At 52.4% G+C, this 22,326-nt stretch overlaps 2 protein-coding genes across 4 annotated transcripts in view; both read right to left on the reverse strand.

The window, feature by feature from the left end:
* Positions 1 to 1,617: 1,617 nt before the first annotated feature.
* Positions 1,618 to 14,743, reverse strand: CNPY3 (canopy FGF signaling regulator 3). 3 transcript variants are annotated; one of them, XM_027771901.1, is made up of 7 exons: positions 14,467 to 14,732; positions 8,591 to 8,714; positions 7,906 to 7,959; positions 7,702 to 7,837; positions 2,987 to 3,109; positions 2,622 to 2,739; positions 1,618 to 2,276 (listed from the first exon to the last, which is right to left on the reverse strand). In XM_027771901.1, the coding sequence occupies exons 1-7, from the start codon at positions 14,612 to 14,614 to the stop codon at positions 2,053 to 2,055; spliced, it is 927 nt and encodes a 308-aa protein (XP_027627702.1). In that variant the 5' UTR covers positions 14,615 to 14,732; the 3' UTR covers positions 1,618 to 2,052. The 3 variants fall into 3 exon arrangements, 2 of the variants coding, with proteins under 2 accessions (XP_027627702.1, XP_006148616.1); XM_006148554.3 differs by lacking the exon at positions 7,906 to 7,959 and having other exon boundaries at positions 7,702 to 7,798; positions 14,467 to 14,727; XR_003549405.1 differs by lacking the exons at positions 1,618 to 2,276; positions 2,622 to 2,739 and having other exon boundaries at positions 7,702 to 7,798; positions 7,902 to 7,959; positions 14,467 to 14,743.
* A 3,651-nt stretch (positions 14,744 to 18,394) lies between these two features.
* PTCRA (pre T cell antigen receptor alpha) overlaps positions 18,395 to 22,326 on the reverse strand; it is an 8,142-nt gene continuing 4,210 nt past the window's right edge. The window contains exons 2-4 of the mRNA XM_006148555.2: positions 20,949 to 21,269; positions 19,611 to 19,655; positions 18,395 to 18,908 (exon numbers count right to left, since the gene is read on the reverse strand). Coding sequence (XP_006148617.1) covers positions 18,415 to 18,908; positions 19,611 to 19,655; positions 20,949 to 21,269 — 860 coding nt within the window. The 3' untranslated portion in view covers positions 18,395 to 18,414. The remainder of the gene's footprint in view (positions 18,909 to 19,610; positions 19,656 to 20,948; positions 21,270 to 22,326) is intronic.

Consider the following 22,326-nt stretch of genomic DNA (forward strand, 5'->3'; position numbering starts at 1 on the left):
CTTGCGTGGCCTAACCTGGGGTGGGGGGAGAGGCCGGGCCCAGGTTGAGGGGCCCCCACTCTCAGGTATTTGAACCCCAGCCTCGGCACTAGCCCAGGGACCTTGGGCAGCGTGCTCCTCCTGCCCTGGGCCTGGCCTGGGAACGTGAGGTGGAGCCCCAGTGTGGGTGCTCGTGGGGACTGTCCTCATTCCCTGCGAAGCAAGAGCAGCTTCCTATTTTCCTTTCGGAAGTCTTGGTGGTTGTGGCGGGTTAAGGCCAAGAAGCTGAACCAGGTCAACATGAATGACACTGTCAGTCCCAGGTGTTAGGGAGGGGGCCCTGGCAGCCAGGACTAGGACTTGGCACAGAAGCCCGAGTCCCAGCTGCTGCCACAGGGCCTGTGCGCTTGCCACAGAGAGAGAGAGAAATCACTCCTTGGGGGATGGCCTCACCACAATCCCTTCTAGTCTATCCTACCCAAGATTTTGGGCACATGTGCATGTAGCCGGTGTGATTTTTAAGTGGCCAGGTCTGGGATTTGAACACGGTTGGCCATGTGGGAGTCTCCAACAGGACCACTCATCAACAGCAGGACCTGGACACAGCTCTCGACTTGAGCCTGTTTCCAACATAACGGGGCCAACAGCACCTGAGGGAGGGGGCCCTGGCAGCTCGGACAGCAGAAACGCAAAGGACTAGGACTTGGCACAGAAGCCCGAGTCCCAGCTGCTGCCACAGGGCCTGTGCGCTTGCCACAGAGAGAGAGAGAAATCACTCCTTGGGGGATGGCCTCACCACAATCCCTTCTAGTCTATCCTACCCAAGATTTTGGGCACATGTGCATGTAGCCGGTGTGATTTTTAAGTGGCCAGGTCTGGGATTTGAACACGGTTGGCCATGTGGGAGTCTCCAACAGGACCACTCATCAACAGCAGGACCTGGACACAGCTCTCGACTTGAGCCTGTTTCCAACATAACGGGGCCAACAGCACCTGCTTCTCAAGGGTTAACATCAAAGCAGTGTGGGTACATAGGACCAGCTGCGCTGACCTCTGCCCTCAGGACACATGGGGAGGGGCCTGAACCCTCCACCCCTTCTTCCTAGAGGCCATCCTTCCTGTTCCTCCCCTAGCCCTGGAGAACACGGTGTAACCAGGTGCTGCTGGAAGCCTGGGGTGTCCTCCCCTTCGGGTTTCCGGTACAACAGCTAGGAGAGCAGTGGGCAGGTGTGGTCATCAAGGACAAGGTTCAAGACCAACAGGAGGCCCAGAGGGGGTGGGAGGGAGGTGAGGGCTGTGGGGTAACCATTCAACACTACACACAAACGGGAAGGCTTGGAGGAGAGAGGGGGGAGAGCAGCCAGGTGCCCAGGACACGGCGAGCGAGCGGGGAGGGCCTGGCAGCCGAGGAACTAGACAGGTCAGCGCACCGAGCTGCACCTTCCCCTGCACCTCTGCCCACCTCACCCCAGACCACCCTGGGCCCAGCCTGCGTGTGCTGTCTGCCACAGCTGGCACGGTCGGCCTCGGTGAGGGGTGAGCAGCATCCCAGTCCTCAGCCCCCGAGGCAGGACAGTGAGGGGCAGGACAGAGCAAGGAGGGCTCAGGGCACTCTGAGGGCTGAAGAGGACTCAGAAATCGGAACCAAAAGGCCTAAAGGTTTTACTCTGTGAGCCCTGGGGAAGGGGGCTGAGCAGGTCATGAGGTGTCCCCGGGAGGGCGCGAGCAGAGAGGAGGGGCGGGGTGTGGCGGGGGTGCTTCCCGTGGGGGCAGGATGAGGGGAGGTGAAGGTGGAGGGCTCCAGTCCCAGCGACCAGCTGACAGCTGCCCCTCCTGAGTTCACAGCGGCGTCCTCGCAGTCCTGACGCCTGTGGCGGGACATGCCTGGCAGTGAGGACAGGCCGACGCAGCTGGCGGTGGCCACTCCAAGTTCCTCGTGGGGCCTGTCTCTTCTTGACACAGTGACGCAGGGAGGACCTGCTGCTGGGAGAGCCACCTCTGCCAGCCAGAGCCCCGCTGGGGATTCTTCAGCGTCCAGGTCAGGGGTCTCACACAGGGGACACCAGGTTCGGCTCAGAGTTCGTCAGGGGGGCTGTGTGTGAGGGGGGAGGCCTTCTGGATGCCCTCGTCCTCCTCGGGGCTGGGATCCCCCTCCAGGCCGCCCAGCTCCTTCCTCTGTTTGCTGCCGCTGCTCCTGCCTCCCGATGCCTTGGCCTTGCTACCCTTCTTCTTGGACTTCTTCTCTCCCAGGGCGGCGGTGTCCCCCTTCTTGCCAGTCCACTGCTCTGCCAGGCAACCTGGGGGAGGGGGCGCAGCCTCAGCAGGGGCCTCAAGACTGTAGGCTGGGTGGGGAGCACGGATGGGGCCCCTGGGAACAACAACTGGAATGGGCGCCTGAATCGACATCCCTACCTCACACCGTGCTGTGGCTGCCGGGGGGAATGCCTGAGTGACCTGCGCGGTATTTGGCACCTGGTTTTAGGGCCTTGTACTTCACCATGACCCGTGGAGCTCCCCAAGGGCAGAGATCCCACGAAGCCCTCTATTTCCCACCCTTTCCTACCCACCTCCCCTGACGCGGAGCCAATGATACGATCATCCAGGACCGACCCACCCTGCCGTCGCCCTGCCCTCAGACTCACTGGTGTCCTTTCCCTTCAGCACGTGGTTGGCGCAGAGGAATTCGGTCAGGTCCTCCTCCTGGTGGTTCCTGTACCAGTCCTCGATCACCTCCTCAAACTCTTCCACCAGCACGTCGCACTGTTAACCGCAACACCCCGCATTGGCAAAGCCCCAGCACTGACTGCTCCTGGGACACTCAGCTGGGCCTCACGACCCATCGCGAGCCAGGCAGGTGGCTGTGGTCAGCCTATGGCAACTGAAGCCGGAGGTGACATGACGTGGCCGAAGTCCCGAGTTCTTGGTGGCCTTCCTCAGCACAGACCCAGCTTCTACTCCCCCCACCCCCCGCTGGGTGAGCGGCTTCTCAGGGCCGCAGGCCTGGTACCTGCTTCTTGAGGTCGGCCACCTCTGCAGAGGTCTCGTTCCACAGCTCGTAGGGGATGTCCATCACCACCTTGACGCCCTTGTGCACCAGGTTGTGCAGCGTCTCGAAGGTCTCCGACATGCCCTGGAAAAGGAAGCCACACACGGGAGGCAGAGCCACCGAGTTTTCTACCGCCCGCCCTCCTCTCCCAGTGGCCCAAGGACCTGACTCCAGAAGAGACCCTGCCAGGCTCCTCCCCTCTGAACTTACCCTTCTCTTGCCTTTCGAGCCCACTTCCCTCAACCCCCCGCACACATAGACCCTGACCTGCCTCCCCACACCTCTTCCTTTCAGAACCATCTGCTGTCGCCCTCAGGCCTGTGAGCGTACACGCCTCTTCCAGGAAATACATTTGTTTTTGTTCCTTCCTCGCACAGTGGCTGGGCACACTCACGGCCCTATATCCAGACCCGCTCTCTGCTCCAGGTTCTTCCCGACTGTGTCTACCCTTGGTGAGGAAAGGGCACAATGAGGCGCAAGGAGCCTTCATTCTGCCAAAAATACTGCTGCCAGTTACCTAGCAGTTTCCTCCCACCCCAGGGACGACATACCCATTTCCTTTACCTCCCAGAGATGCTGCATACAAACGCAAACATAAATATTAGGTTGTCGGAAAAGTCATAAAGTACTTTTTAAAAAAAGAATTATTTTATTTATCTTAATTAACTGATTTATCTGATCAAAGGGACAGATCAAGCAAGTGAGAAAGAGAGAGGAAGAGAAAGTGAGAAAGCAAGACGCCAGGTCTGGGACTTGAACCCTGGTCGGCCATGTGGGAATCCAGTGCCCTCAATCACCATGCCATCTGCCAGCCCCCATAACATATTTTTCCTATCCAAAAATGTGTCATGACTTTCCCGATGACTTGCTATTTTGAAACTTTAAAAAATTATTTATTCATCCATTTTGTTTTTAATTTGACCAGAGGGAGACACAGAGAAAGAGATAGGAACTAAGAAAGCAAGCCATCAGGTCTAGGACTCGAACCATGGACAGCCATGTGGAAGTGTCCAGCACCTAAACACCATGCCACTTACTGGTCCTTTAAACTTTTGAAAATTTGCTTTAGGACATGTGTGCTTGCTGAGAGGGACAGAGATAGAGAGAAGGAAGTGAAAAAAACACCCCAGAGGGGGTAACCACACTACAATCCCTTCTCCATTTCCCACCTGGCATCTTGGGCATGCACACACAGATGCCAGTGTGTCTTTCATTCTACTGGATCTAGGACCTGAACTGCAGTTATCCACATGGGATCTGGCTGCCTTAACTACCATGCCACTGGCTGGCCCCTTCTCCCACTTTTTAAAGCAGTAGGTGATATGTTTTATATAATGGTTTGAACCCTAGAGGTTTATACATTGGGATTTGGTCCCCAGTGTAATGGCACTGGGAGGTGGTAAGATCTTTTTTTTTTTTTTTTCTGGAGAGGTTTTAACTATAGGGCACATGTGCTCACCAGACAGACAGAGACAGAGAGACAGAAAGCGAGAAATCACCCCCCAGGGGGGATGGCCATGCCTCAATCCCTTCTCCTCCATTCTCCTGGGGATCTTGGACACGCACGCACACGTGCCTAGCGTGAGTTTAAGCCACGGATCTGGGACTCGAACCGCAGTCGACTACGTGGGAGTCCAGCGACATAGCCATTATACTAACTGCTGGTCCCAGGTGGTGAGCTCTTTAAGAGGTGAGGCATAGGGGGCAGATCATGAGGGCATGAGGGCATCACTCTCTGAAAGGATGAATGCTGTCTCATGAGCAGTGAGTTCTTGAACAGACTGGTACAAAAGGAAGATGGCTGCCCCAGGTCTGTCTCTGCACATACTTGCCACCCTCTCTGCCTCTATCAGCCTTGATGTGATGCAGCCAGAGAGACCGGCCAGACGCCAGCTCCATGCCTTTCAAATTTCTAGCTGCCAGACTCACCTCTACTCTCTATATATGTTTTTAAATCACTAGAGGACACACACGCTTGCTAAAGAGAGACAGGGAGAAAGGAGGAGAGGGGGACAGCACCCTTCCATGGGGCACGGTCGCACCGCTATCCCTTCTCTTTCATCCTTTGGGATTTGGGGCATGCACACACATACATCCAGCATGTATTCCAAGCTACCAGGGCCGGATTTGAACCATGGTGAACCCTATGGGATCAACTCCCTTGACCAGTAGACTAAGAAGCCTGCCCAAACCGTTGTTTTTTTTTTTTTTTTTTTTTGGTAAGGTTTTTTTGCCATAGGGCACATGTACTCATCAATGAGACAGAGAGAGCAAAAGTGAGAAATTCCCCCCCCAGGGAGGATGGCCACGCTACAATCCCTTCTCCATTCTCCGCTTGGGATTTTGGGTACATGTGCCTGACATGGTTTTCTTATTCTTTTTCCTTCCTTATTCCTTTTTTTTTTTAAGAGAGAAATTTTTGCTATAGGGTATGTGCACTGGCTAGAGAGAGACAGAGAGAAAGTGAGAAATTGTTCCCTACAGGGGATGGCCATGCCGCAATCCCTTCTCCTACAGTCTCCTCTCAGAATTTTGGGCAGGCACACGCACATGCCCAGCATGAATTTGAAGCTGCTGGGTCTGTTCTTCAAACTGCTGCTGACCATGTGAGAATCCAGCAACATAAGCATTAGGCTATCTGCTGGTTCTGACCTGGCATGTTTTCCAAGGCACTGGGTTTGGGACTGAAATCTCGCTGTGGAAAATGTGGGATCTAGTCACTGTGGGATCTACCACCAGCTGGCACCATACATACTTTTTAGGGGGGGAGAGATTTCTGCTATAGGGTGCATGCACTCACCAGACAGACAGAGAGAGACAGAGAGACAGAAAGCGAGAAATCACTCCCTGGGGGGATGGCCACGCTGCAATCCCTTCTCCTCCATTCTCCTCTCGGGATCTTGGGCACACATGTACACGCACCCGGTGTGAGCTTAAGCCACCGGGTCCGGGACTCGAACCATGGTTGACTATATGGGAGTCCGACAACATAGTCATTACACTAACTGGTCCCCCAACTTTTTCTTTTTTTTTGAGAGGTTTTCGCTATAGGGCACGTGCGCTCGCCAGACAGACAGAGACAGACATAGAGACAGAAAGCGAGAAATCACTCCTTGGGGGGATGGCCACGCTGCAATCCCTTCTCCTCCATTCTCCTCTCGGGATCTTGGGCACACACGCACACGCGCCCGGCGTGAGTTCTAAGCCACCAAGTCCAGGACGCGAACCACGGTCGACTACGTGGGAGTCCAGCGACATAGCCATTACGCTAACTGCTGGTTCCCAGCCAACTTTTTTTTTTTAAAGAAAGATTTTTGCTATAGGGTACATGCACTAGTCAGAGACAGAGAGACAGAAAGGGAGAAATTACCTCCCAGGGGAGATGGCCATACTGCAATACCTTCTCCTACAGTTTCCTCTTGGGATTTTGGGCATGCACTCATACACACCTAGCTTGAGTTTGAAGCTGCTGGGTCCAGGACTCGAACCACGGTCAGTCATAGAGTCCAACAATGACACTATTACGCTATCCCCATACATACTATTTTGTATCTTGCCCCCCTTTTTTTTTACTTCATAATATACTTTGAAGATCAGTTTAACGCAGTTCAAATGAGCTACTTCATTTTCTGCTCTCCAGCTGCACAACAGTCTACTGAGTGGCCATATCAGCGCATTTATAACTGCACTATTGGTAGATAGACTGCTTTTATTCTTTTTGCTATGGGAATTTTTTTTTTTTTTAGTCAGTGTGACTCCGAGAAAGAAACATAGAGACAAGACGGAAGGGAGAATGCACCCTGAAGGGGCATGGCCTATCCTCCTCCGTTTACTCATCCTGTCGTGATTTTGGGCATACACCCACACACGCCTGGCATGTTTCTCAAACTGCCAGCTTTAGGACTAGAACCGTGGCGTCGGCCAAGTGGGAACTGACTGCCTTAGCCACTAGACCATAGAGCCAGTCCAGTAAATAATTTCAAACACTTTTTATAAGAGCAAATACGGACTGATTACCAAGTAGAGTACAAAATTCATACAAATTTTAGCGCTGAAACCGATGCCTTCTGTTTCTTCAAACTACATGTGTAGATAGCCCAGAGACTTAGGAACCGATCTCCCTCGCCAGAAGGGAACTTGGGTAGAAAAGTGTGGGTGCCAGCTCTCTTACCAGGCCAGGCACTGAAAATGTAGAAACAAAGAATACTCATCCTAAGGAGCTCACTCTGCAGGGAGAGGAGCATTCGTACATACAGCGAGTGCACAGAGGCCACATGAGGACTCCAGAAGGAGTCCAGGGAGGGCCAGGGAAGCCCAGAGAAAGAACTGGGCGGTCACTGCGCCCAGCCCTCCGATTCTGTACAAGCTGGTTCCTGCCGAGTTTTCCCTGCTCCAGGGTCCTACGCCCCCTGGGGCTGTCACCCTGGAGCACTTCTGGTGTTTCTGAGACTGAGGCAGGACCCTGAGGGGCAGACCAGGCCATCGTGAATGTGCCCACTGCCACTGAGAAGCCAGGCCACTCAGGAGGGGAGGACTGCAAGTAGCCACCCAAGGACGGGAAGAGGCAGGAGGGACGCGCCCAGGGCACGGTCTGGAGGTCACACGCACACAGCAGACACACTTAGACGCATGCAGGCCTGGCCCCAGAGAGGATGAAGGACAAGCGCAAATCCAACCTTGGCAAACCGGTTGCTGCCGGTCCTCTCCTTGTGCAGGCTATAGTCCAGGAGCCTCTTGCAAATGGTCTCAGTGACTTCGATTAACCGTAAATCCCTGCCGAGACAGCAGCACGACAGGAACTGAGTCCCCCTCCTAGCCCCCGTGGGTTACTGGTCCGTCCCTCCAGCCCTGCTGCCCCAACACCTGCGCATCTCACCAACGGTAAGTCAGAGCTGGAAGGAAGATAGGTCATCTGGTCTGGGGGCTCTGAAATGCTGGAACACAGACCAGAGAGACAACATTTTAACAGCTCTAAGGCAAGGACTTTTTTATAAAGCTAAATGATTCAGTATTTAGATTTTTTTTTAATAAAGTAAATATAGAAAGTTTGAAATGCAAAATATTTCATTTAGAAAGGATGATCTTGCTTTTTGTTCTCAATATTTATACCTTGTAAAAGAAAATGCTAGTAACTCTACACTACCAGTATTTTTTAAAAATCACACTGGTCCACGGAATTGGTTTGGGGATTGCGGATAGAGCCCAATGGTCCTGCTTTCACACACGAGCAGTCAGGACCCAGAGAACCTCAGGAAGTTACTGTAGCTGGGCCAGAACCAGTGGGCAAACTGGGGTTTCGGTTGGCGCTGACTCCCTTCTGGTGGGTCTGCCTAGTTGACAATGAGGGAGCCCCAAGCCCCCAGGCCTCCAGGAGCACAGCAGAACCTCAGGGAGTTATGAAGTCATCCGGTTACTGTAGCTGGGCCAGAACCAGTGGGCAAACTGGGGTTTCGGTTGGCGCTGACTCCCTTCTGGTGGGTCTGCCTAGTTGACAATGAGGGAGCCCCAAGCCCCCAGGCCTCCAGGAGCACAGCAGGCCAGGCCGGTGAGACTGCATTCACTTACGACTTGGTGTACTTGACTCCGGAGGCCTTCCGGTCCAGGATGCCGTAGCCCGTGTCGATCACCTCCTTGGTCCTGCCAGTCTCCTCAAAGGCTGACTTCAGCTCCACAGCGACGTACTTACACACTGGGGAAGGGGGAGAGCACAGCCACTGAGCGCACAGGCGGATGGACGCCAGCTCCCGGCAAAACAGAACCCGCCGGGCATCCTTTGCCAGGCTAGGTTAGGTCAACACTCCAGGCAGAGGAGGGGTTCGAACCAGACCATCAAATGAAGCCCACTACATGAAACTAGGACTCCCAGTTCCATGCCCCAAGTCCTGGCCGCTATCCGATAGGCTTCGTTTCTGCCCCACCCTCAACCCTTGCTCCCATCATTTCACTTTTAAGAATTTCAAGGGGACCAGCAGTTAGCGTTAATGGCTATGTCGCTGGACTCCTACGTAGTCGACTGCGGTTCGCGTCCTGGACCCGGTGGCTTAAAACTCATGCCGGGTGCGTGTGAGTGCGTGCCCAAGATCCTGAGAGGAGAATGGAGGAGAAGGGATTGCGGCATGGCCATCCCCCCTGGGGGGTGATTTCTTGCTTTCTATCTCTCTGTCTCTGTCTGGAGGGCACACGCACTCTATAGCAAAAACCTCTTGCCCCCAACAAAAAGGGGGGGCTGGCAGGTGGTGTGGTAGTTAAGGGCGCCAGATTCCCACATGATTGACCATGGCTCGAGTCCGGGACCTGGCAGCTTGCTTTCTTGCTTTCTCTTTCTCGCTCTCTGTCTCTGTCTGTCAAATTGAATAATAATAATAAAAAGGAATAAAATAAATAAATAATTGCTAAAAAAAAAAAAAAAAAAAGAATGTCATACAGGCCAACAACAGCACCTCAGCACTGCGAAGCTAGGCCCACATGGAAGGTCTCCCTGTCTGTCCCAGCTGTGCACCTGTGTGCATGTGGTGTGGGCTGGCTAGGGCGGGTCATGGCACGACAGCCCATGGGGAGGGCCAGACTGCCCCCTCTCTCCCCTCTCTCTAAGAGAATGAACTTTTTAAAAAGTCATACACAGAGAAGCTGAAAGAGTAGATGAAGGACTATATACTGTCTATGTTAAACAGTTGTTAATGATTGTTACAGTGTCTCTCCAACACGTGAAACATAATACAATAATACAACATAGCTCAACAATATTTTAGAGGTTTTTTTTTTTTTTCCTGCCATAGGGCTTGTGTGCTCACTGGAGAGAGAGAGAGAGATGGAGACAGTGAGAAATCCTGCAATCCTTTCTCCTCCATTCTCCTTCTGGAATCTTGGGCATGCACATGCATGTGCCTGGCATGATTTTCTTTCTTTCTTTTTTTTTTTAAAGAATGATTTATGGGAGCCAACAGATGGTGTGATGGTTAAGGTGCTGAACACTCCCACATGGCTGACCATGGTTCGAGTCTTGGATCTGATGGCTTGCCTTCTCACTTTATCTCTCTCTTTGGTCAAATGAAAATAAATGAATGAGTAAATAAAATTAAATAAATAATTCTCTTAATTTTTTAAAAAATTTATTCATTCATTTATTTTCATTTGACCAGAGAGACACACACACACACAGAGACAGAGACAGAGAGAGGGAAAGTGAGAAAGCAAGCAACCAGGTCTGGGACTTGAACTGTGGTAGGCCACGTGGGAGTGTCCAGCACTTTAACCACCACACCACTTGCTGGTCCCAATCCGGCATGATTTTCAAACCACCAGGTCCAGGACTCGAACCACGAATGGCTATGTTGGAGTCCAGCAATGTAAACCACTATGCTATCTGCTGGCCCTGTCGTAACTCAACAATATAATACACTGTTTTCACTAAATTATCTTGAAAGTAAATATGACCTTTTACTCCTAGATATGTCGTCATGTCTCCTGAGAACAAAGACCTCCTATGTAGCAAAAACAAACAAACCAAAAATCAATGATAATATTCAGGAAATTAACAATAATTCCAAGGGCCTGATGGAGGCACAGTAGTAAACCTTGACGTTCTACAAGGGTGACCCCAACAGGAAGGTTCTGGGTTCATGTCCGGAGACCTCCCTGAATACACAGGACTTGCACATGAACATGATCTGGGGCTGGCTGAAGGTAGGGGTGGATTGCAGTGTCAGGGCCCTGTTGGGGAAGCTGTCTCTCTGTCTCTCATGGAAAAAATAAATAATTGTTTAAAAAAGCATAATTCCAATATCATCTAATAATCCGTATTTAAATTTCCGATTGACCTTTACTTGGTTTCACGTGAGTTCCAACACCAGCTCTCTCTTCCTACAAAGATAATCTGCTCCATCCCCTCCAGAGATCTTATTCTACTGTCTGTTGCTGTGTTAGTCAGTTTGTTTTTAAACTGCCAGAAGTTGCATGTACTTGCCAGAGAAAGAGACAGAAAGGCAAAGTCAGAAGGTATCCCCACGGGACTAACAGATGGCATAATGATTATGTCGCTGGACTCCCACATAGTCGACTATGGTTCAAGTCCTGGACCCAGTGGCTTAAAACTCACACCAGGTGCAGGTGTGTGCATGCCCAAAATCACAAGGAGGGAATGTAGGAGAAGGGATTGCAGTGTGGCCATCCCCCTGGGGATGTCTCTGTCTCTGGTGAGTGTACACACCCCACAGCAAAAATATCTAAAAAAAAAACCCAAAAAAACAAGTACCCCCCCGTGGAGGACCCACACCATGATCCCTTCTCCTACATTTCTATTTTGGACACATATGCCCATGTGACTGGCACGTTTCCCAAGTCACAGGATCTGGGCCACGCGGGATCTAGCTGCTTTAACACCAGGACACTGGCTGGCCTCCTACTGTTTTTATATATTTATTTTCTCATTCCCTCTTGCCCTTCCTCAAATAGTTATTATGCAACTCTAATGTGTCAGGCATTCTCTGGGGATACAGAAATGAAAACAAGGTCCCTCTCTTCCAGATGCACAGTCTAATGGAGCACATGAAGGCGTAAACACATAATTACCACTGCAGAACTGTGGCCATCCCCCCACTCCACCCCCACACCCTAGAGGCTTCTCTGCCCTTCTCCCAAACTCACATTAAAAGCCTCTGCCCTCAGAAAGGCAGCCTGGATTAATACCATCTGACACCCCCCCCTTTTTTAAAGTTTATTTATTCATTTCTTCCATGACAGAAAGTGACAGCACTCTTGATAGGACCCTGACGCTTTGATCCACACCCAGTCTTCAGCCAGCCCCTGATCACAGGCACGCTTCTCTGCCCTTCTCCCAAACTCACATTAAAAGCCTCTGCCCTCAGAAAGGCAGCCTGGATTAATACCATCTGACACCCCCCCCTTTTTTAAAGTTTATTTATTCATTTCTTCCATGACAGAAAGTGACAGCACTCTTGATAGGACCCTGACGCTTTGATCCACACCCAGTCTTCAGCCAGCCCCTGATCACAGGCACGCGTGTGCCTGGCATCCAGAGGAAGCTCACTGGACTTGAACCAGGAACCTTCCCGTGTGGGACTGCATCGTAGAGCACCTACTGTGTCACCCGGAACGTCACGATGCACTTCTGCATAGAGAACTGTGTCATGATTTTTCCAACCACCCAACAGTTTCACCACTCTGCCACCGTCTAGTCACTCCCCTTCTCCCCACCTCAATTTCCCTCAGGGACTTGGCAAGATCCATGCTCTCCTAAGTACCTTCGGTCATCTCCCAGGTCTCTGCACGTAGACTACAGCGATCCCCATAGGGCGCCAGTGTGCATCATGTACTGAATCTCTTCAGTGCATATGTCCCTCGTCCGAGAGTCTGTATATGGTGGATGCTTCATAAAATCACTGACAGAGCCTGTGTGGCCCTGCCACTCCTGTGCCTCTGCATGGAATACGGTCTGCAGGCGCAATGCCATCAGCACCGACAGCAGAGTTTGGTAGAAAACCAATTTACCATAAACGTAAAACACATCCCTGGAGGCTTGCTTGCTCACATTAATCGATGCCAAAGAGAACTTGGAACATGCAAAAAAATCCCAAAGCTCTCCATCCAGGACTGTCTGGGCTCTCCCGCCTCTCCTGTGCAAGCTCATCATTTTCATGGCTCCTTTGCCTCTTCCTCCCACACCCTCAACATGCAGTATTCCAGGAGATGGGAAAGGGGAGGTGTGGAACTTACTTTCTCTTATGCCCAGCAACGATTCCCAGCACTTCCAAACATTACCTCTTCAAGACCCCCTCTGGGGATCCCACCCAGAGACTTGGAAGAGACTCATGGCACTGACCCCAGACCCTCACCGACATCCACCCACTCTTCCTCTGGGCAGGTTTTCCTTCCTGTGTGCCAAGGCCTACTCTACTCAGGCTGCTGGGCCAGGTGGCAGGCTCTGTGGGCCAGACACAGCCAGCATTTACTAACAAAGGTATAATCATCATTTAAAAAAAATACATATAAAAAGGAGCCTAAGAGTTGGGAGTTTGCCAAGCCATCCGGTGACTGAAAATCCCTTTTAGAGTCTTCAACAGTGACAGATCAGGGTCAGGCTAGAATGATCTCAAGATCCACACCAGCCATGCTTCTGAGTCTGTGAATACCTCCTAAAGAAAAGAATATGAGCATTTTAGCCTAGAATAACGAGAAAAACAGTAGGGACCCTTTGGTATCAGAATGAAATAGAAAAGAAAGAGAAGAGGAAGTGAAACTCCCAAAGGGTAGAACGAGAAGAGTGCAAGTATCACAACCCTGTGACTGTCTATTCACGAGGGTAAGCAGAAAGCCAGGCTAAATAAACCCCAGTGGGCGCCCTCCAGCGAAGTCAGCTTATCTCTGGGCATCTCACTTCTAATCTCACAAATGGAAGGATTATGTGTCTCGAACCACCCCACCCCCACTTCGCAGTGCTTAGGGAACATCTGGCCTGCTGATGTTCAGATGTTCATCTTTGAATTCAGATGAAACAGATTTGTAGCCGGTCTTCTAGGGCCTGGGGTTAGGGAGGTGGGAAGAAAGGAGTAACTGTACATGTCTAAGTGGAAAACTGAGAAACGGAGAGGAGGAAAAAGAAGTAGGCCCTTCTCAGCGGTGGGTCACTGGCGAGCTCTTGTTCTCTGTCTTGCCTCCACTACTATGTCCTAAGGTCTCAGCCTTCTCAGCATCCCTGAAATCTTCCTTCCCCACCAAGTTCTCCCCAGGCTCTGTACACCCCACCCCACCCCCAGGCCTCCTTCCTCCACACACATCCAACAGTCCCTCTTCTTATCATATTTATTCCCAAAACACTTACTGGACACCTGCCGGATGTGAATAAGTAAACACCTGAGACCAAGTCCCTGTGCTAAGGAGCTATTAGTGGAGGCAAGAGAAAACGACACAGGTCAGGGTGCACGGAGAGGCTAGGGGAAAGTTTCGGGTGCTTCTCCCGAGACCAGTCATGCGGTCCTTCTCGGTTCCTCAAATGCACCTTTTGCTGCTCAGGCTGCAGGCCTTTTTGCATCTGTGGTTTTCTCTGAGAGGGCTCCTGTCTTCCCACTCGTCTTCGCCCGGGTAACTAATGACTCTTCAGACTTCCTATATGAAGCCTTCTCTGACGCCTCTTTACACACAGCGTCCCCCCATCCCAAGGCTAGATTAGCTGCTCCTCCCCTACCATGGCACCACGACCCTTATTTTTACCGATCTGCTAGCTCCTGGTATACCGAAACCAGGTTTCTCACCCACCCAGCTGTCCCCAGCGCCCAGCCCAGTGCCAAGCACACAGCGGACTTCGTGAACCGAAACCCCGACGGTGCAGAACCCAGACCCTTCCATCCCCCGACCCTTCTGCACAAGCCCCGCCCCTCGAGCCCGCCCCTCCGGCGGGAAACGCCCCGGGGGCCCCGCCCCCTCACCTTCTCCTTTGCTGGGGAGCCGGACCCAGTCGGTCTCCTCGGCTCCGGCCTGGCTCGGGCCCAGCTCTGGGGCGGGCAGTAGCAGCAGCAGCAGCAGCAAAGGGAAAAGCAGAAGACAGCGCGGTGCAGGCTCCAGCAACGACTCCATGGCCCAGCCGGACCCGACCCGAGCGAACCGGGCGGCGCTTCCTCCGGCGGCCCGCGCTGAGCAGCTTCCCCAGGCCGCTTCCGGGACTGCACACGTGCCTCAGCGTAACCACGGCAACAGCGAGCCCCTTGCCCGCCCCCTCCTCTGCCTGCCTCTGCCCGCCTTCAAAGCGGACGAAGGCCCGCGGACGCAGCCGCCAATGGGCTTCCTCGGGCTTTGCCTTCTAGCGAATCAGAGGTCGACCTTTTTTCATATTTGGCCAATGAGAGAGCGGATGTTGGCCTCAGCCACTTATGGCAACGTCTGTTCCCACCCACTAGCCGAGTCTCTGGGAGAGGCTGGAGGACCAGAATATGGAGTGAAAACCTGGGTCTGGGCCTGAGGGGGATGGGTTCTGGCACACTGGTCCTGGAAGATGCCGGGATGGCAATGTAGTGGCCTTCGCCTCCTCGAACGTCACTTCCCTCCAGGGGTCTCAGTGCCATAAATGCTTAGTGAACACCTGTTTTAAAATTATTATTGCCGTGGCCAACCGCTCATACATTCCCCAGCCTTCAGATTTAGTGCCCAGTAACCCTAGATTTGTCCCAGTGAGAACTAGAACAAATAACTGCCTCTCTGAGGCTCGCTTTTTACTTTTCTCATGACAATGTGACCCTCCTAGCTGCTATGCGAGGTTGCTTGTTGTTGGGAAGCTCAAATAGGTTAATGAATTAAAGCTTACACAGCAGACTATAAAGAGTTCAGACATTAATTTTCTTCTTCTTCTTTTTTTCTTTCTTTTTTGGCAAGAGAACACGTATTTTCGCCAGAGACAGACAAGAAGAGAGAGAGTGGAAAAAACATCCTCCCATGGAAAGAGGTCAGTCACATTGCAATCCTTTCTCGCCCATCTCTTCCTCCTTTCCGAAATTTGGGCACCCATCCACCAGGCGTGCTTCATAAGTCTCGGGGCCTGGACCTGAAACAGCATGTGGGATCTGGCTGCGTCAACCACCAGGCCATAGAGCATAGAGCTGGCCCTAATTTTCTTCTTAGTATGTGATCTCTGTCCCTTTCACTGCCTAACTATGTCTTTCTTTGGATCCTGAGTTCCCAGAAGACAGGAACTTGGGTGATGAGCAGTTGTACTTCCTGTCCCCTCCCCAGCAACAACAGGGTGCCTGCCACAAGGAGATACTTGGTGAAACCTGCATCTTCTGAGTCATTAAGAACAGGGCTCATTGGATCTGTAGGGCTGCTTCAGGCCACCCCCGACCTTTGTGTCCAAAGGACACAGACAGACCAAGTCTGCTTCTCTGGGAAGTTGTCTGCAAATTGCCTTATTTTTAGTTTTCTGTGGTGTGCACACCAGAGAAAGTGAGAAACCACCTCCCAGGGGTAATGGCTGTGCTGCAGTCCTTTCTCCGTTCTCTCGGGACCCTGGGCATGTGCACACAAACACCCAGGGTGATCTTCGTCACTGGGTCTGGGATTCAAACCACATAGTTGGCCATGTCATGGGCTCTAGCACCTCAACCTCCACGCCACCTGCTGGCCTGCAATTGCATTTTTGCCCATAAAGCCCATTTTCTTCCTAGAAGTTAGACAGTTAAGCGATTTTTAGAAGATTTCAAAGACCAAGAGCCAGGCCGGTGACTTGTCCTTTTCTGACATTTGTTGGTAACAAAGCATTCGGATAAGCAAAGGCTGTAGCAAGTGGAATATCACAGAATGTTCCACGATCGGGACACCCTCCTGAGGTCCTCCCAGCTTGGTGAGGCTTGAAGAAGCTCAGAGACAGGCATGCTGAGGTGCTTCACCACTTTCAGGCCCAGTAAGCCAGCCACAGTGAGAGGCTGGGGTGGGGCTGGGCAGGATTAGGATAAAAGAAGGAGAACCCGCAAATGGAGTGGTGGTTAAGGCATTGGACTCTCACATGGCCGAATGTGGTTTGAGTTCTAATCTCGGCAGCTTGAAAATCACTTCTGGTGTATATGCGTGTGTGTGACCAAAATCCCAAGAGAAGAATGGAGGAGAAGGGATTGCTGTGTGGCCGTCCTCCTGGGGGACGATTTCTCACTTTCCCTCTCTGTCTCTCTCCAGCAAGCGCATGTGCCCTGTGGCAAAAATAAATAAATAAATAAAAATAAAAGGTAGGGAGAAGAGTTGAAGCTGAGGGAAGCCCTGCTTCTGCGATGGACATAAAGGGCCCCTGAGGGCATGTTTACGGAACCAAGAATTTGTTTGGCAGAAGTTTTGGACTTAGCATTTGGGCTGAAAGCTGGAACTGGACAGTGGCTGGAGAAAGTCGTAGGCCAAAGCTGAACCCACCTTACCCCCTTGGTCTGTAGTGCCAGGGAAGGAGCAGGCCCTAGGGGACAGCAGACACTCATCCCCAGGTGCTGTGGGACCAACACCCTCCCTGAGGAATCCAACAAGGTGGGAGAATCTTCTTACAGGCTGGTGAGAGCATGAACAGCCGCTCAGAGCACAGGGGCTCAGGGAAGCTGGGGCATTGGGAGACAGTTCCCCCACTTTATGGGGAAGAAGACCAAGGTATGCCATCGGTCCAGTAGACTGTACTGTAGGGACATCTGGATTCGCATGCGAGCACCCCAAGATACTTGGGGTGATCACTGGAGAAAAGCCCTGGGGAAAGCCTGGATTTCCTGCCTGTGCCGGGGGAGTGGGACACAGATTACAGTCCACTGTAGAAGCCTCCTATTTTATCAGTACAAGAATCCTCTTTAGAAAACAAAACCAAAAGGGGATCAGCAGTTGGTGTAATGGCTGTCGCTGGACTCCCATGTAGTTGATCACGGTTGGAGTCCTGGACCTGGTGGCTTAAAACTCACACTGGGCGTGTGTGCCTGTGTGCCCAAGATCCTGAGAAGAGAATGGAGGAGAAGGGATTACAGCGTGGCCATCCCCCCTGGGGGGGTGATTTCTCACTTTCTGTCTCTCTCTGTCTTTCTGGTGCGCATGCGTACCCTATAACAAAAACCTCTCCAAAGAGAAAGAAAACAAAACCAAAAGGCCAAACCCTTTTAGTACCTGGCTCAGGGATGATGCTCAAAGGATATCTGCCAAATGAATAATGACCCTTCATGGATTCACACCGTGTGAGTCTGGACTGACCATCTCTGTCCTTGGCATTGGGCACGATCCTGTTACCTGGGATCCTGGCCACGCTCACTTCAGTCGAGTCTGGACAAGATTCCCATCAGGCCCAGCACCCACCTGCCTGGGTTCCTGGGCTCCCTGCCCTGCCCTTACACAGAGCTTGGGCTTGGGCGAGGAGGTACAGTGGTTCTTGCCCAGAGGGGCAGAGGAGGAAGGAGATGGACACAGAACAGCTTCCTCCCTAGTGTCCAGCCCTACTCTGCAAGTCTCAGGTTCACACTCTCAGAAAGCCCTCTTCCTTGGGACCAGCAGTTAACATAATGGCTATGTCACTGGACTCCCACGTAGTCGACCGTGGTTCAAGTCCTGGACCCGGTGGCTTAAAACTCACGCCGGGCGTGTGTGTGTGTGTGCCCAAGATCCCAAGAGGAGAATGGAAGAGAAGGGATTGCGGTGTGGCCATCCCCCCTGGGGGGGTGATTTCTCGCTTTCTGTCTCTATGTCTCTCTCTGTCTGGCGAGCACATGCGCCCTATAGCAAAAAAAAAAAAAAAAAAACACAAAAAAAAACAGCCCTCTTCCTCAAGGGAGCTTTCCTAGATTTCGGCCGCAGCTAAATCCACAATGTTTCCTCCTCCCAGGGCAGATGTGAATTAAAACACTCTTCATTTGCTTGTGTCATTCAAGTTCTTTAATTCAAATATCCCAGTACCTGGGTAGATCACTACCCTGGAGAGGCTCCCAGCCTGATGGAAGAGACGCAGCCATTTTTATCAGAAAACCCTGAGAGGGGTGGCGCCCAGCCTCCAGGAAGGTGCGGTCTGCAGGAGGTGGCAGGTCATGTACCAAAAATGCTTCGAGATTTGAGGAAGTAGTGAGGGCGGAACATGCGCTAGGGGCCCAAGCTCGTCCCCTCGCCTCCTCCCGGACTGAGTTCCTGGGCCGCTGACCCTGACCGCAGGTGCGAACCCACTGGCTGGCCAGGGGCCGTGGCGCTGGCAGCGGAGGGCTGGGTGAACGCAGTCGGTGGGGGCCCAGGGCCAGCGCACGGAGGGCCGCCGGGCCATGGGGGTGCGCCCTCGTGGCTGTCCCGGCGCGCAGGCGGCTGCAGGTCAGCAGCACGTCGAACAGCAGCAGCTTGAAGAGCAGCAGCCGCAGCGCCCCCAGCCACAGGGCCTGGCCCTGCGTCCCTGTGAGAGAAAGAGCGGGTCAGGAGCCTGGAGGAGCCTGGAGGAGCTCGCCGCCACTCCACTCCCCGAGGAGGAGGCAGCGAGGCAGAAGGGCCTCTGCCCTGCACTCGCCATCCACCTCCCCTCCCGCCCCCTCCCACCGGAGAAGTCCTTCCTGGTGTCTGACCTCCCAGTTGTTATGGGTAATTCGAAGTACCTTCCCAACATTCTTTTTTACTCCCCAGCAACCAGGAGTGCGGGGGTGGGAGTCAGGCAAGAATTGGCATCCTATGCAGAGAGTAACTGGCTCAGAATTCTGTTTGGTCAAGAAGCAAAGCTGGACCTGGACCCAAATGCGGCTTCATGACTCTGGGCCCCGCGTGCTCTCCACCACCCACTTTCCCGTTGGCACAGGCACCAATGCTTAGACCATGCGCCTGGGCTGCCCACCGAGGGCCTCCTCAAGGACCCTTGCATTAGCTCTCACCTGAGGTCAGGAATTGAGGGGGTCAGAGGACCCACTCCCACCTCATCCTAGGGCAGAAGGAGGCCCAGTCTAGCCAGTGCCCCAGCCTAGTGCAGCAGCCTCTTCACAGGACACCTGCGACACTGCCAACCCCGGGTGGGACTCATCAGGTTAGGGATGAACATTCCATCCTTCAGGCCCAAGGTCCTGGTCCCCCTACCTCCTACCCTGAGTCCACCCCAGCCCCAAGTACTCACCCCTGAGAGGCTCCTGGAAGCAGGCCCTGGCTCTGGAAACCTCTCCTGCCAGCCAAGGAGAAGAGAGTGAGCTCTTTGGTATGGGCTATGCCCTGCACCCCGGGGGTGTGGGGCCCTGGCACAGGGCAGCTCTCAGGGCATGCTGGGTAAGTGACAGAGGAGCCAACAGCAGAAGCCCTGAGTCCATTTGCTGCAAGTGATCTGAGGGGCCCAGGTCTCCCTGACTCCACCATATCCTGTCCTGTGCCCGGAGAGGCTGAGGTGCCTCAGCACTTTAAGACAAGGAACGGACTCGCAGCAGCATTCTTAGGAAGGCGGGCATTTATTGAAAGATATCCCCATTTGGAAGGGGTCAAAACCAAGGTGATCCAGAGGGAGGAAGTCAGGGATCTAGCCAGCAATAATAATTGACTTTGGACCTGTTACTTAACCTCCCCGTGCCTATGAGACAGGGCCAATAACGTAATCTGCCTCATTAATACACAGTGTTTAGAACAATGCCTGGCACAGAGTAGACGCCCAAGTGGTAGCAGTATATTACAGTATTTGATGGCGATTGTTTTGTCTTCACAGGGTGTCATGTACAACCAGCAGGGTGTGTGTGTGTGTGTGTGTGTGTGTGTGTACAAATGTGTGCACTTATAATCAGCCTCCAGGAGGGAGAAGGCATTATGATCTCTTGGAGGTCATAAAACAGAGCTGAAACATGAAGAAGGCGGGGCCAGCAGGTGGCATGGTGGTTGAGTGGTTCAAGTCCCACACCTGGTGGCTCCCTTTCTCACTTCCCCTCTCTTCCTCTCTCTGGTGAGCGCATGTACCCTATAGCAAATTAAAATAGTAATAATACTGGGGTTGGCAGGTGGCATAGTGGCTAAGGGCACTAGATTTCCACATGGCCAACTGTAGTTTGAGTCTCAGACCAGGCAGCTTGTGTTCTCACTTTCCCTTTCTTTCTCTCTCTGGTCAAATTAAAAGATAATAATAACAAGTGGAATTAAATAAGTAAATAATTGTGTGTGTTTTTTTTTTTTTCAATGGAAAAAGGGAGGTGCGGTGTCGCCCTTTGGTTAAAAAAAAATGAAAAAAGCAAAACAAACAAACAAAACAGCTTGGATTTGAACCAGATATCATAGTTGCAAATCTCAGGATTCATGGTCCTAAAATCATCCTTCCTTGAGCCCAAGTATCACCATTCCCTGCTCCTGCTCTGGGTGACCTGCGCTTAAATACCCTTCATGCTTCTGGGGCCTGGAGCCTGCCCTCCCTCCCTCAGTAGCCTGGTTCTGGGGTGTGAGAAGGGACAGGGAACACCCACAAGGACCCAGACTTCATCCCCACCTGACAGTTGCAGGGGCTGTGTGCTCTGGCTGTGGCCCCCAGCCCTAGGCCCAGTGTGGCAGACCAAGGGCTCCCAGGCAGTAAGCTCCTCAGAGGGCAGGGAGAGCTGGGCCAAGCGAGTCCAGGTGCCGTCCATGGCTGAGGAAGGGCCGTAGGTGAAGGCATCCAGGGCACTGCCATTGCCAGCCGAAAACCAGATGGGGCTGTCAAAGCCATGGGGTGCCACATCGAAGACCAGGCAGATCACCAGGGTCTGTGGCTTCCCATCCACCAGCAGCGTGATTGGTGGGGCCAGAGAAGGGAAGGGCATGCTGCCCAGACCTGCAAGAGAGCATGCACGTGTGGGGCCTGGACCAGCCTGGGCCTCCCAGGCCAGCATCTCATTCAGGCCAGGGTTCTGCGTTCTGTCCTTCCGTTTACCCTTCCACCATCACTGTCCATCCTCCTGCCCTCCCACCTGCTCCTCCCTCCCTCTCTCCTTGTATGTACCCATCTAAGTGCTCTTCTCTCCACCTACTCATCCTTCACTTACCCCTCTGTTCGTCTGTCCTTGTTTCCCTCATCCATCTCTCCACTGATTCTTTCTACCTTCTGTCTATGTGAGCATCTCTCCATCCCTCCATCCACTCACACTACAATCATTTTCCGTGCCAGCGCTGCGTATCTAACGTGGAGTAAGACGTTGTCCCTGCTCTCAAGGACCTCAGTTCCAGGGGAAAGACAGCAGATGCATAAACAAATACTTATAATACCCTAGTGTGGGGGCCAGCAGGTGATATGGTGGTTAAGGGCGCTGGACTCCCACACGGCCGACCATGGTTCAAGTCCTAGTCCTGGCCATCCAGCATCCTTAACCACCACACCACTTGCCAGTCTCTACATAAAGTAATGGTTAAAAAAATAAATAATACCATGGTGTCCCAGCCTCAGGAGAGTGGTTGCCTTTGAGAAAGAAGAGAAAGAGGACCTGGAATGAGATCAAAGAGAGCTTCCAATATATCTATAACCTTTTGTTTCTTTGAAAAAAGATCTGATTCAAATATGGGAAAATGTTAACCATTTTTAAAAATTTATTTTTTAGAGAGAGTTTTGCTTTGCTATAGGGCGAGTGTACTCACCAGAAGAGACAGAAAGACAGAGAGTGCAGAAAGCGAGAAATCACCCCCCCGGGGGGATGGCCATGCCACAATCCCTTCTCCATTCTCCTCTCAAGATTTTGAGCCTGCATACACATATATATCCAGTGTGAGGTTTTTTATTTTTAATTTTTTTTTAGGATTATTAAAGTGAGAGCCAAAGAGAGAGAGAGGGAAGGTGAAAAAGCTAGCTGCCAGGTCTGGGACTCAAACTGTTGTTGGCCATGTGGGAGTCCAGCAAC

Source organism: Tupaia chinensis, unplaced genomic scaffold (genome assembly GCF_000334495.1).
Source record: "Tupaia chinensis unplaced genomic scaffold, TupChi_1.0 Scaffold000238_1, whole genome shotgun sequence".
NCBI lineage: Eukaryota > Metazoa > Chordata > Mammalia > Scandentia > Tupaiidae > Tupaia > Tupaia belangeri.